A 14859-nucleotide genomic window follows, 5' to 3' on the forward strand; every position below is an offset into this window, starting at 1 on the left:
AAAGAAGGTGGATAACTGATGGCGAATTCTTTTATTTTATATTTAATAGAACCATGCCTTAGCATTTTGAAAACAAAAAGTTGTCCCAAATTCACACTATATCTACTCACTGAAAATAAGAAAGTAAATTTTGAACAAAGTTAAATTTACTGGAGATTAGGTCGGCAGTGCACTTTTGTAATTTAATAAAAAATAACACTGGCCAACAATTTTCGACTTATTTTCCAGAAAGATTTATATCTAATTTTATAGATTTGGTTCAGTAAGCTCAAAAATCATATTGTTTTCTTTCTAGCAGCTCTAGTTTTTGAAATATTTAATTTTTCATATTTTGGGAATATTCATACTCTTATTTTTCAGTTTTTCTTATTTTGAGCGTTTATTAGAATTTTCCAGAAAAAATTTATATTTAACTCAATGTATTTAAGGTCAGGTAACCTAAAAATCACATTCATTTATTTCTAGCAGCTCTATTTTTTGAAATATTTAAGTTTTCCACATTTTTGGGGTAATTTCGTACTAATTTTAAAGTTATGCTTATTTTAACTGTTTGTTAACATTTTCCAGAAAATTTTTTGTCGAACCTAATGCATTTGGGTTCACTTAACCTAAAAATCATACTGGTTGCTTTCTAAGAGCTCTAGTTTTCTAGATATTTTCATTTTTCACATTTTGGGGGTGATTTCATACTATTTTTTTTAAGATTTAATTATTACTAGCGTTTTTAAAGTTTTGCCTCAAAAATTTATTTTGAATGTATTGTATTTCGGTTCAGTAAGTAAAATAAAAATATAAAAAAAAAATTTTTAAATAAAAAAAATTTAACAAAAAAAAAATTGTATGAATTTAATATGCCTTTTCATGTATGAGTAATTTAAGAACTAGAGCTGCTAGAAAAAAACGAATGTTGTTTTCGGAATCAGCACCCTAAATTTAGTGTGTTGGGCAGTGTAATAATTAAAAACAAGTAAGTTGGAGATTTTAAGGCTTAGGAGAAATGACAGAGCATCAGTTCTTTTATTGAAAATGTGAACTAAAATAAATTAATCGATCAAGAATTTAATTTTAAGAATTAAGGTTTAAGAATCTGACTAAGAATAGGGTGAATTTGATTTGCAAATGGTTGAAATTATGTAATGTAACAAATATGTACACTGTAGCTTAGAGCAGTGTTGCCAGAGTATTTTAGAGGCAAGGAGACGATTTTAGAAGTCTTGTAGCCAAAAATCGCCAATTTCAAAAATTGTTCATAAAAACTCATAATTTTTTTCAAACTTCAAATTAACTTAGATATACATATGATAACATAAACAAAAAATAAAAAAGAAATAATACTCGGTATTAAATTAATCAGACGTCAAGTTCGATTCTTTAATTTTTATTTTATGAGGCGTTCAGATTAATAATGGGTCAAGTCCATTTCAAATTGTGCATTATTCTGAACTTTGAGAAGCTTTTTCTCAGAAACTAAAGGAACTTTTGAAATAAATGTTTCACAGATCGATAGCTCCAAAATGTATTTCTTTTATTTTATTTGACATAAAATGAAAATCTTAATTTTTAAAACCTTAAAACATCCAACCTAAAGAGAAGTGCACTTGACCCATTATAATTCTGAACGCCTCATAAAATATGAATGAAAATAGAAGTAGGTACATTCACAATTGCGCTTTTCAGCAAGACGTCAGATTCTACTTCGCATAAGTTTAGTTCTACTTCGAAGACTTTTAAGGCGTGATCATAACAATCAAGTTCTTTTATTATAAAAGTTTTTAATTTTGAAGGAGCCAAAAGGAGCCAAATTTTGATAAATCGGAAATCAGAATTTGAAGGAGCCGGAGAAAACTTGAAGGAGCCGGATTGGCTATAAATAGCCGGTCGTGGCAACACTGGTTTGGAGTTTAAGACTATTAGTGTGAAATTAATTTAATTCGAAATTAATTCTGACTTTCGAAGTTTTAAATTTCCATTTACAATTTCCTTGTATCTGAATTTATAGAATTTGTTGGTGCGTGATGAATAAATTTTTCGATAAAACCTTTCACGTCTTTTCACGATACAGTTAGAAGAGATTTTTCGTTTGAAAATATTAGCTCAGTGTAATTTTTTACTACCTAGGCACTAAGGTGTTTTAAATAAGTAATTGTATTTAAAATACTGTAACTCAAAATACAGTAGGTAAGTCAATAATCTATTTCAAGTTTCTTTATATGTACAAAATATTGTATGACCAAAACACTGCATATCTTTATTTAAAAAATCAGTTATTTATAATGCTGAAAAATTGTTTTGATAATGTAAAAATGAGCTCACTTTTGTACATATTGTACATTTTTAAATTTACAGAAAGAAGATAATTTTTTTTAAGAATTAGGTATCATATCCATTTTACTCCATAACTACACCTTCTTATAAACTTAATTTAAGGAACTGCTGTTGGAAATAGGTACGTTTTTTAAATATATTTTCATTATAGGAGAATTTGGCTCCTTTCTTACATTGGTTATTTTTTGTTTGTGATTTTATTATCTATGTATAATCGGCTTCATAAAAAAAAACAAAAAATTACTGCAATGTTCTATTTTCCATGCGATTTGCTTCCTGACATTCTCGTTGATCATTTATTATCATTATTTCTACCCTCTCATAAAAATAGAGCCTTTTTTCATAATTATAATATTTTATTTTAATTTTAATTGAAATATAAAAATAAAAATTTCTTGTCGAATATTTAATAAATGCATTCTTCGATGTTGAATCCAGAAGTACATTTTTTATATTTAATACTTTTCAAATAATTGATATGGAATGGTTTCACCATTTTTGGCGCCATTTTCAAAATATGTCAATGGTTTTTTAACTGTAGCAGCTTGAATTTCTTTGTAAAGTGAATAAATTGCCATCCAAAACCAGCAACATATACCTATAAAACATAATAAAATGTAAAAATCATAAAAGTTTTTTTAAATAGGATTTTTATTAAAAAAAAACTTACCAATAATTAATAAAAGAACAATTGAGCCTACAATATGGGCTGTTTGACCAGACATTGATGCAGCAGCCAAAACAAGAAAACCAATTGGAATAACAAGTATTAGACCTAATCCTTTAACAATAAGCCAAGGCATGATAAAACGATGTTTGTTCTGAAAGTAGAAACAACGAAAAATAGAAAAATACATTACACAAAAATGTTAAGTAAAGAGTTTGATATTATTTTTAAACACTATATCGTCACTACCTAAAATCATTACAGAAATTTTTGAAAACTATTTTGTTAAACCAAAAATCAAAGATCAAACTTAGGCATTGCTGAGAGGCTAAAATTTTTGTCAAAAGTCAAATGGAATATCAGTAATTGGTAAACAAATAAGTAAATTTGGTTTGGAAAAAATACAGTTTTTAGAAAATAAAATAAATTCAAAATTTAACATTTTTTTGGGTTAATTTTGACCGTTATATATAATGAGATTTTGTCTAATTTTAGCGAAATCCTGATAAGAAAACTTATCTTCAAAATTTGCTTTGTTTTGGACTCACTTTTATAAACAAAACCTTGAATATTTTAAAAAGTGTTTGATCAAAAATTGGGATTTGGAGTAGAAATTTGTTTCTTAAATTACTGAAAAAAAATGTAAAAAAGTTATTTTTTTCAAAATTTCGTCACTGGGCTAAGCACCGGTAGTGCAATTTTTAAACTACAAATTGAAATATAAAATTGATTGATACAAAATTGATTTTTGAGCAACAAGTTAGCTTTTAACTAGCTAAAATTTCGAACATAACTAAAATATTATATATAAATAAATAAAAAACAATATCTGGATGCCAGCCAAACTTTTTGTTTTTAATCATTTCAGATTTTGTCCTCTAACTTCAGGCCTTATTTAGTAAAAAAAAATCAATAGCTCAAAAAAATTGTGACCTACAAATTTTTGGTTATATCAACAAAAAAACATTTAATTAGCTTCAATAACTGAGAATTCTTTGATTCTGCCACTAAGTGTGAGCCAAAGTAAGGGACGGGGAGTATTTTTTTCAAAAATCTGGGCAAAATAAATTTTTCGTGGTTTTTGTTATTATTTCCGATTTAAATGAATATTCCTACAACAAAATACAATACATTTATGTATATAGCAAATTTTCGTTATTTTTTCATCAAAAACTCAAAGGTAAATTTTTCTTGCCATGTATATTTTGCACCCGTTTTGCCAAACTTTTTTATCTTAATTTTTAAGAAAATCGTCTTTTGACCTGGTTTTTACTGCAATCACTCCTATGTGGGATGTTCAAAAAAATGTGTTTGCCCGTAAATCCACATTTTGGGCGGTATTGAAAAAAAACAACAAAGTATTCAGTTTTACTATGCTCTACTAGCCCTATAAAATATAATAGGCCCCGAGAAAAGTATTTTAAAATCAAGTATACAGAATATATATTAATATTTATATTCATTATATTTCTAATAACATAAAATCAATTTGAAAAATCTTTAATGCTGATTTTTGGTGCATTATTTCTCAAAAATCTTTTTTTTTCGAGAAAAATTAAAAAAAAATTTGTTTTGAATTATTCAAAAAATTAATTTTTGAAAACGGACAAGTGGATTTTTTTTGAAACTTTGTCGATTAATATTTTCTTTTAACATCATATTTTTTATTTTTTTAACCACCCTAAAAATATTAATTTTTTTTTTCTAAACAAAAAATTAAATAAATACTTTAATTGCACGTCAAAAACTGTTTAAAGAGATGCTTTTTTTTTACAATATAAAACAATTTTGTTTGAGATTTTATTAATTTCTTTATAAAATTAAATAAAAAAATATCTTGTATGAATTTTTTAAAGAGCTTGAATGTTAGATGTGCTTTTCTTGTAATTCAGTATTTAGCTGAGTAAACATTTAATACTGTAAACAAGAACAAACGATTGCGTTTGTTTATTTTATTAACCCTTTGTAGGCACAACTATTTTTTGCGAATTTGGTTTATACTTTTTCATGTCGCTAGAACTTTTTTCGGTCTCACTTTTTTATAAAGAATCACATATAAAATTGATGTAGAATTTTCCGAGGAATTCGAATATTGTATTCAAAATTCCAAAAAAAAATTATTTTCACCCTTATAGAGACAATTTTTTGTGACCACTTTTTATTTTTGTCCTGCCAAATTCGCACCCGTGTGCCGACAAAGGGTTAATAATCCTTATAGTCCTTTGTTGTTGGAGGGTCAAAAATGTTGATGAGTTTAGAAAAAAAATTCTTCGTAAACCACTAAAAACGAGTGTTTTTATTTATCCTTAGCAATCATTTTTTATTGTTTACCGTGCAAAATTTTACTGAGCTAAGTACTGAGTAACCACAAAAACACGGTAATTACAAGCGACTCTTAACGTAAGAGCAAGTACATAAATACGTGCGACACAGTCTTGCATTTTTTTTTGTCAGACATGTAAATGTCTCGAAATATATTGTATACATAAGAAGTATATTAAGAAAAAAAAAACCCTTACAAATAATTGATTTAAATGTGCTTTAAAGCCACTTGAAATTCATTTGTTGAATTATGAAATGTTCAGGAAACATATCTTTGGTTTACTGCAGAAATTGTATGGCCTACGTTAATTTCACTCTCATAACGAATTGTTTTAAGCTGAACAAATGTTATTATAAAATTCGTTCACAGTCTCAATTTTTCCTAATTATTATTATTTTTTTTTTGTAAATTATATTTCTGCTTCAGAAATCACAGTAGTTATGTACACAAACAAACAAACCGCTTGATAATGCACATATAATAAAGTAGATTTAAATGAAGTTAGGTTTTTTTTTACAAAAAAAAACCATACAAAAAAATAAACAATCAAAACAAACAATAAAGAGAAAAATAATAAAATTGAGAGAAAGATCTCTCTCTCTCTTTCTCTCGTTCAGCTTTACTTCACAATTTAAACCACCTCCTATAAAAATTACAAGTATACAACAAAGATTCATACAACAACAACAAAAAACACACAATTTTCATATAACTCTGTACTTACCGCAGTTATTCCATTTATAAGCATCCCCGTAACAATTACATTGACAATTGAAAGTATCAAAAGAATGACGTCACTCTGTAGAGTTCCTAAATTTGTACAAAAAAAAAAAAATCATTCGTCAACTTTCTTTTTTTGTAATTTCAAGTCTTCTTACTATGCCTGTGATATTGATCGTATGGTGTCTCATATAAGTCCGCATCTGGATCGTATCTCAAAAGACGACTTATTGTGCCACTAATTGTGAAAATTGACATTGCCAAGCCCAACCAACCAAGAATTAAACCCGCCGTACGGAGTTTCATGCAACATAATCCATTTAAAACCATTTTGGTTAATTATTTCAGAAGATTTTTCACCAGAAAAATTCAATAAAATTGCACTGTTTTATTATTTTCCCTTCAAAAAAAAGACCAAAATTGATAAAAGATTGCACTTCGATCGGATGTTCACAAGCTACTAATGTATCTCAACTGGACTGGTACTTTGGATGCAAGAGTTGTAGATGTGGATGTGAAATACACTTGGAAGACGGAAAAAACAAGTTTACAAAATAATTATTACCTTGAACGATCTGATATCGCGTTGCCAAAGTGGTTCAATTGTTGTTTTTTTTTTTTTTTTGTTTTAATTTTAATTTCTTGCTGACATGCAAAGTTTAATTATATAGCGTTTTGGTGTTTTGTTTCCTTTACCTATAAATAATTTTTTGCACAAAAATTAAATTATTAACTTTAATTTATTTACAAAGCTAAAATGAAGTTCGATAACTTCTGAAATGGAAAAAAAAATGTTTACTCTGATTCTCTCCAATTTGTTCGTTTGTTATCGTTAAAGAATAAAAAATCACTTTATTGCAATTTATTAATGTTTTTAAATTAGTTTTAATGTTTTTTTATGTAAATATAATTTTTTTGTTTCCTAGCGGCAACACTGATCTGATAATGTGATCTCTGAATGTGACTGTGTTATGTTAAGCAGAGATGTCAGTTATTTTACTTTAGTAGTGACTCCGTTGAATTAGAGTTTCGATAAAAGTACAAAGAAATATTTTTTTCGATATTGCTAATAAATTTTTGGACTCCTAATGAATTGTCGGAAAATTCAGAAACTCAATCTATTCAAGCTATGTGTATGTATCTCTTTTTCAAGGGTATTGCCATGATTTACGTTTGAGAATTACTTAATTGTTTAAAAGTAGTGTTTTCTTGTTGATTTTTCGAGTAACATTACTAGATACTACTTTTTTAATACAGCTTCTATCAGTATTTGACCTCTCAAATTAATACGAAACAAATTCTTCGGAATTCCCTTATTTAAGTTATTGATAGTAAACACGTTTTATGACTCAAGGGTTTCTTATAAGAAATAAGATTCATTTTAAATTTGTATGACGCATTGCGTCAATATAATAATTTAATACCATTTAAGAAATAACATTGAAACAAAAAGGTTACTTACGTACAAACTGATATGAAAAACGAGATTTCAGCAGTACTTTCTCTATGTGTTTGCTTATCTCGGGTTTCCCAAAATAAGGAAAAGGTTAAAGTTCATATAAGGTTATACCTACTATTGCTTTTATTTTATAATACAAAAAGTAAAATTAACAACTTTCACGATTTTCAACTGGGTTGAACATACTTGCTTTTGCATGAACTAAGTTAAGTAAAAATATAAAAGAAAAAAAAAATTTAAAGTGTAAAAAGAATGAGACAACTGAATTTTATTGTTTTAGCTATGTACATTAGAGTGGGCCGAAAAACACTTTTTTTCGAATTTCAAATCGCAATAGCGCGGAAAAGTTGCGAATGGTGATGACTAATAAGGGTTTAAAAAATAATCAAAATCAGTTCATATCTTCCGGTCGCGCATCGGCTCTGAAGTATGAAAAAATTTTTAAAAAATGGTATTTTTACAAAAAAAAAATTACCACCCTAACATATTATTTTTTGAACATTATAGGTTTAGAAAACTTTCATGTCAGCTAAATATTAAGCAGAAAAAAAAATTGGCTCAAATTGGTTAAGGACTTCGGTGGCACATGTGTTTCAAAATTTGTCAAAAATGGCAAAAATCATATTTTTGCGCTATTTTTTTTTCCTTTTTATAAACTATTTTTAAAATTATTATTTTTACCAAATAAGAATAAAAAATGAAGTTGACACAATCAGTGAAAGCCGTGAAGTCGCTGAATATATAAAAATCTTTTGGTCAAGTACGCTTTGGCTATTTATTATTCTCTTTGCCGCACAGTGGTACCTTTGGTGTTTTTTTGGCTTCAAAAATCATTTTCACGGCCATTTCTTGATAAAAAGTCATGAAATTTAGAACAATGAAGTATATAAGTATAAGATATACGAAAAAGCTACCAACTTTTTTTTACTCAAAATGGTGGTCCCAAAATGGCGATCAGAATAAGCATTTATAGAATCTTCTTTTGCGAAACTGTTTATAAGCTAAAAATTTAGCTAATTGATGAAAAACAGATGTTCGACTTTTGAATTAGGTACAACTGTTCATATTCAATGAAAAAAAATTCAAACATTGTTGAAACAAAGTTCAAAAAGTGTCAAAGTAGTAAACCGCACTTTTGACCTTTTTTTTGTGCTGTTTTTTGTTTTCTTTTGAAGTTAGCACAGTTTTTTTATCTTTTCATTTTTTATATTTCTTAATATCTACTTTTAAGCATAGTTGGGAATTATATAAAGCCAAAATAGTCAATTTTTTATGAAAATAAATAAGGAAGATATCAAAAATTGAGCTTTATAAACAAAAAATCAAAAAATAGCACAAAAAAAAGGTCAAAAGTGCGGTTTACTACTTTAAATTCAGGGTTAATCCTATATGTCACTTTAACAGCTCTATTTAAAAAATATATAAAACAACGAAAATTTTAATACGAAAGCGTTTTACTAATCTTAATTTAAAAACTAAGAAAAATGTTCAAAAACATGAATTTTGGATTTTTTAAGAGATAGGTACTAAAAAAATTTTTTAATCAATATTTTTAAAATTTGATTGAATTTGATTGAAATTTTGTTTTTATATGTGGATCAATTATTTGCTTACAATGAATTTTTTTTGAAAAATTTTTATATACAAAAAATTCCCAATATTTTCAATAAAAAGTTTTCAAAAATTCTTTGTCATACAAGAAATCTAATGTCATACTTTGTATGGAAATTTAGATAATTTAAAAAGTTTTTCGTACTTTAAAAAAACAACTTGTAACACATTTTAACATTTCTTTTAAAACTTATGATAGAATTTAACCGAAATTGTTTCTTTATTATTGTAAAAAGCTCTAAAGCAAGTTTATTTTGATTATATAAAATAAATATGTGGGTAGGACTACTTTTGTATTAAAGAATAATTATAGGAATTTACTAGTGATCTCTTCAAATAGTATACAATAAGTATAATATGAAAACATTTTAGCAGACTCTTTTTATTGACTTGGAGTCTGCTAAAAACGTTTTCATATACGAGTATGTAATAAAAAAAATATTATTCTTGATTACCTTCTGACCTTAACCCAATTCACTGGTTTTAAAAAGATATATGTATATTTAATTTTGTTTAAATCATTTTGAAAAAATTTTTTTTTATGTGTTCAATAATAATTTCTTGAATGGCAAAGGTTTCAAATTATTTGTTTGTACAAAAATTAAAGAAATAAACAGGCATACGTACATTGTTTAAAGGTTGAAATTGTTAAACAAGATGTTTTTGCAATTTTAAAAAGTTTTATTATTTTTTTGCATTTCTGTTAACATTTCTTTTCAACTTAAATAAAAATTATTCTTTTGTGGATTTCGTTCATTTTTTTTCCATAATCTTCGACTTTTTTTTATAAAGTTGATTATTTGACTTCACATTAAAAGAAATGTAAGGGAAACTAGCCATGTTTGCATGAATGTCGACGAAGATAATGGAGAAATGCACTCATTTAGCATTGAAGTTTTGAAATAATATATTTTTTAATGTGTTAAGGAGAAGAAATTGCATTTAAATAAAAAACAAATTTTTATATGGCAGGTAGTAAGTCAAGACTCAAAAAGAAGAAGAAGAAAATATTATTTCTAACCCGTACAAGAAAACTTTTGATAATTTTCAGAAAACTTCTAAAAATTCATTGTCAGGAGTCGTGACACTTGTTAACTGCTGCAAATTACAAAAAAATTAAATTTTGCATAGGCAATTGTTAAGTTGTCACATAAGAAATTGCCACCAATAGCACATTATATGAAAGAGGCCCCAAAACATCATAAAAAATTAAAAAAAACATCGTTTGTTTGTGTTTTTTTTATATTAAGTTATGTAATTTAAAACACGATTTTCTTTTGGTTGCTTGTTAAAATACAATAACATTATTTACTTTGATTCCAAAATATAAAACTTAATAGTAAAGAGATAACTTTTTTAAAGTTGTAAAGGAAAGGGTTGGGTTTAAAATTCTTATTCCTACGAATAAAATTTTTTTTATATTATTATTTATTCTTCTGATAGTCTAACTGACGATTGAAAAATCAGGGCTTAATTAAATTAAATTTTACTATATTTTACTGTCTCAAATAAATTTAAAAAAAGTATCGTACATATTATGTCGTAGTTTAAAATAATTTGTTCAAGTTTTAGTAAATTTTTTGGAAAAATCGTCCCTCCTACTTAATTTTTTTTACAAGTGCTGATATAAGTTATATTGTTGAAATTTTAGAATCTCAGCTTCTGTACCTACAAAGTCTAATTTTAACTGAAATAAAAAGTAGCGTGTTACTTCTTTTCCTTTCTTTTATATTTACAAAAAAAAACACTTAAAACTACAAATAAATACTTCACAGATTTTTAACTAAATTTAAAAAATTTATACATATGAATATTGGTTTTAGTTTGACTTATCACATTGTCGATAAGTTACAGTCGCACTTGTACTTGTACTTGCACTTGTTACACTTGTTACACTTGTTGATGTCGTTGGATCTGGATTTGTAGCATAATATGGCACTGGTGTTGGCATTGGTGTAGGTAATTGTACTATTTGCACAGGTCTATTTTCCACTTTGTCACGTATTTCTTGAAAAAGTGAATAAATAATAATCCATAACCAAATAAACAAACCTAAAAACAAAATTTAAAACGTTCATAAATCACAATAATAAACATAAAAATCATAACTTACCAGTAAAAAGCAAAGTTATGAATGTAACTATTATCGCATCAAGCTTAGCTGTCATTAAAGCCAAAATAAATACTATTATTGAACCAGGAATTAATAGTAATAGTCCACAACCTCTTAATAACAACCACGGAGTTAACATGTAAGGTTTTTCCTAAAATTAAAAAAAAAAAAAAACAATCACAAAAATCAGTTAAAAAAATTACAAAAAATTAGTTTTGATTAACAAAAAAGTACTAGATTAAAGTCTTTTACCACAAAAAAAGACAAAGCTTGACTTTAGAACGAAATATGAATATTGGACTTTAAGATATATGGGTTCAATTGAGTTTTTAAAGTTATCAGTCCAGTTTTAAATCTCTTTTTTTAATTCTTATTGAAAATCATCACTTTTACTTAAAGCGAACTTCATTAGAGTTGTGTCAAAACCACTAGGCAAAAAAATCTTACACATTTTAAAATCAAAAACAAAGGCAAGTTATGCAATAAAACAATTTTTTTTCTTATTGAAACCAATTTCACTTTTTCAATTTGAGCTGGTAGGTAGTTGATGGATTGCGCATATAGTTTTGGCTCACTGCGCCGCGTGTTGTTGCAAGTTTGTGTAATTTTATTTTGATGCGTCAACAAAAAGTCTTTTCATAACCACGGTTCGTCGGCGCGGCATTGCGGAAGCATTTAAATAACTATTTTATTGAGTGCTATAACCCACTGTTTTTAGTCTTTACACTGTCTTAATTTGTATTAAAAAAAAAAAAACACTCCAACATTTTTACTTACTTTTATTATACCAAAAATAAGCATTCCCGAAACAAAAGCATCAAAAATATAAATTATTAATCTTATAATTTCGCCATCTAAAGTTTCTATAAAATAAATAAATATTTTTTTATTTAAGTAGAAAGTTATTTATATTTTTGTTTTATTTTTATTTACTTGATGGACTATATGTATCACTATCAGTTATATTATCAGGTATTTCATGAGGATCAAATAATATTATCCACTTTGCTGTAATAACAATTATAATTGCAAAAACTACTAATCCAAGCCAACCAATTGCTAAACCGCCATAACGCAAGCTAACACAACAACAATTATTAACTCTAAGAGGAACCATTTTAGCCAAATATGTAATATTATTATTTTTCTTTTCTTTCTTTTTTTTCTTCTTTCGAGAAAGCGCAAACCGATCAAATGAAAGCTTAACAAATACTGTGGACAACATAAAGTAACGAAAGCCGAAAAAGTATCTGGTTTCTTGTTAAGTTTGTTTTCGGTCTGTCTGGTGGGATTTTAACCATAATAAAGAGGGTTGCCATAATAAATATTTATGTTGAAGTTATGTTTTGAATAAACCAAAAACCGTTATTGAATTGGTCTTAAAACATGATGAATGGTAACTCAGTTTATTTGAAAAAAAAAATTCAAGAGGTTTAATATTATTTAATGACGTAGAATGTTTTTATTTTTTGGAATTTCCTACGTATTCTTTTTTTGTTTGTTTTCTTTTTCTTTCTTCCAAGAAAATTATGTTCACATATTCTGTTACTTTTTCCTGGTAATACATATGCACGTGTTGGTACGTTAACATTTGTGTATAATCTTTAAGCCATGTTTTAAAGAAAAATTTGACTGAAAGATGATATGGAGACTGCGAAAAAAAAATGGACCCTTTAATTTGTTGAATAGCTTTTGTTTATTCATAACGAAGAAATTCGTCATTTTCATGTTTTTGCTTCCAACATTTTTTTTTTGTGATTTTTGGCCCTTGTTTTTTTCTTTATTTTTCGCAATTTTTTTGGCTATTTTTTTTTCCGAAAAATCATTACAAACAGCGTTCCTTTTTTGTCAAGTGAATATTCTTAACATTTACTTAGAAGCCTTTCTATTGAATTGTCTAGAATATGCACCGCGACGTATGTGTAACATTTTTTGTAACGAATTTTGTTGGTCAGGGAAAATATATCTTTTTATGTAAAAATTCTAAATAGTAAAACAGTTATATGAATCAATTTCTTAAATAACTTCAAAAATTAAAAAAAGAATGCTTAAAATAATATTGTTCGATATTCATAAAGCTTTGTAAAATGCACTTAATTATATTTTGAAGCATACATTATTTTTTTTTGAAAAAAACTGCCTTATTGAAGAAGTTTGAGAAAAAATGTACAGTTTTGAAAAAAAGTCAATATAGCATTTTGTTGAGTAATGTTTTATTACTTATATCACGTATCTCAGTAAAGTGAATAAATAACAACACCCCCAGCAAAAAACTATCAAAAAAAAAGTGGTTGTCTGTAAAGCCCGTTTAGGGACGATGATTTTACGTGATAACGTCGTCAGAAAACAGGATGTGTGCTTTTGTTTAAAATGAGTCAATTGAAGCGTTTACTTTTTTCAAACAATCATAATTTACAAGAAAAAGCTAAAAAAAAAAATACCTTTTTTATTTTCTCATTATATTATTTTTTTTATTTTAAAAGCTTACAAAAAAAAAATTATGCAATTTAAAAGCCAAGTATTTCTTCTTAAGAATAAAACCATTTTTAAATTTTTACAATGCGCAATACAATAATTTATTGAAAACAATCATTTTCATAAAAAAAAAAAACATGAATTTTTATCTTCTCATGTCATTTTTTCCCTAACAACCTATGTCTTCGCTCAAAATACATATATATATCGATCAGGTCTATGAGACTTCTACAAAAAGAGCTAGAATTTTTTGAACTAGATCAAATTTCATTAAAAAAAGTAAAAGTCAACCATGTCGAATTTCTAGACTGAGATTACGGTACTTCCCACACTGGTGGCTGTTCGGGGGGCAACAGATCTCCAATGGTGTTTTCAGGTTTTTCGCAAGTTTCTTGCTTTAACATTGTGTAGCTTGTAGTTAGTCTACCGTTATGTGTGATATACTAAATGAAAGGTAATTGTATCAGGATGCTTATAAAAGTTTAATAAAATTTCTATCTGCTCTTGGTCAAAAGTTATAACCTGTTGAATTCTAAAATTTTATTTTACAGTTATCTCAAAATTGTGGTTACGAAAATGATTGAAACTTCACACACATTTAGTCGTGCTCATGGTCTATCATTACTCCCTATACTTTATGCCTGTATATATTAAAGAAAAAAAGATAAAAATAAAAAACGATGAAAATCGGTTAAAAACGGTCAAAAAACGTGTTTTTTAAAAACTTGTTTCTTCCGTTATGTATGCATAAGGCCAAAACATACATGTCTCATAAGTTTGAGATTTTTTGAACTCTCCAAAAAAAGCTAAAAATCAAAAACTACAGAAAAATACCCCTAAAAACAAGGTGTTTTTCAAAAATTCATATTTCGAAACGTGTTGGAGTGTTGGAAAAAAATCCGTATCAGACGCCTATTTTTTTCTCTCATCTTTCACCTGGCATCTTAAGAATTATCAAAAAAAAAATTTCCCTACCCAAAATCATCATTTTGTCATAGACCCAACACGTGTACAACGTTCAAACAAAACGTTATAGCTTAGTTTCAAATTTTTTTTAGAATTTTTTCTTAAATGCAGTTATTCTTAAATAAGTCTCATCTATCTATAGCAAAAAAATCAACTCTCTAGAACTTCGCGTTTAGTTTTTACCTCAAATTTTATCTTTC

General features: G+C 26.7%; 3 protein-coding genes across 6 annotated transcripts in view; 1 reads left to right on the forward strand and 2 right to left on the reverse strand.

Moving 5' to 3' along the window:
- The window catches only part of LOC129921111 (pre-mRNA splicing regulator USH1G), a 522815-nt gene that overhangs the window by 449137 nt on the left and 58819 nt on the right, over positions 1 to 14859 (forward strand). The gene's annotated exons all lie outside the window — the stretch shown is intronic.
- LOC129921129 (uncharacterized) lies at positions 2717 to 6512 on the reverse strand. The gene is made up of 4 exons (XM_056002817.1): positions 6194 to 6512; positions 6040 to 6125; positions 2996 to 3146; positions 2717 to 2923 (listed from the first exon to the last, which is right to left on the reverse strand). Exons 1-4 carry the CDS (start codon positions 6363 to 6365, stop codon positions 2781 to 2783), a joined length of 552 nt encoding a protein of 183 aa, XP_055858792.1. The 5' UTR covers positions 6366 to 6512; the 3' UTR covers positions 2717 to 2780.
- Positions 10561 to 13024, reverse strand: LOC129921117 (uncharacterized). Its single transcript, XM_056002802.1, has 4 exons — positions 12152 to 13024; positions 11996 to 12081; positions 11219 to 11369; positions 10561 to 11157 (listed from the first exon to the last, which is right to left on the reverse strand). Exons 1-4 carry the CDS (start codon positions 12441 to 12443, stop codon positions 10925 to 10927), a joined length of 762 nt encoding a protein of 253 aa, XP_055858777.1. The 5' UTR covers positions 12444 to 13024; the 3' UTR covers positions 10561 to 10924.

Source organism: Episyrphus balteatus, chromosome 1 (genome assembly GCF_945859705.1).
Source record: "Episyrphus balteatus chromosome 1, idEpiBalt1.1, whole genome shotgun sequence".
NCBI lineage: Eukaryota > Metazoa > Arthropoda > Insecta > Diptera > Syrphidae > Episyrphus > Episyrphus balteatus.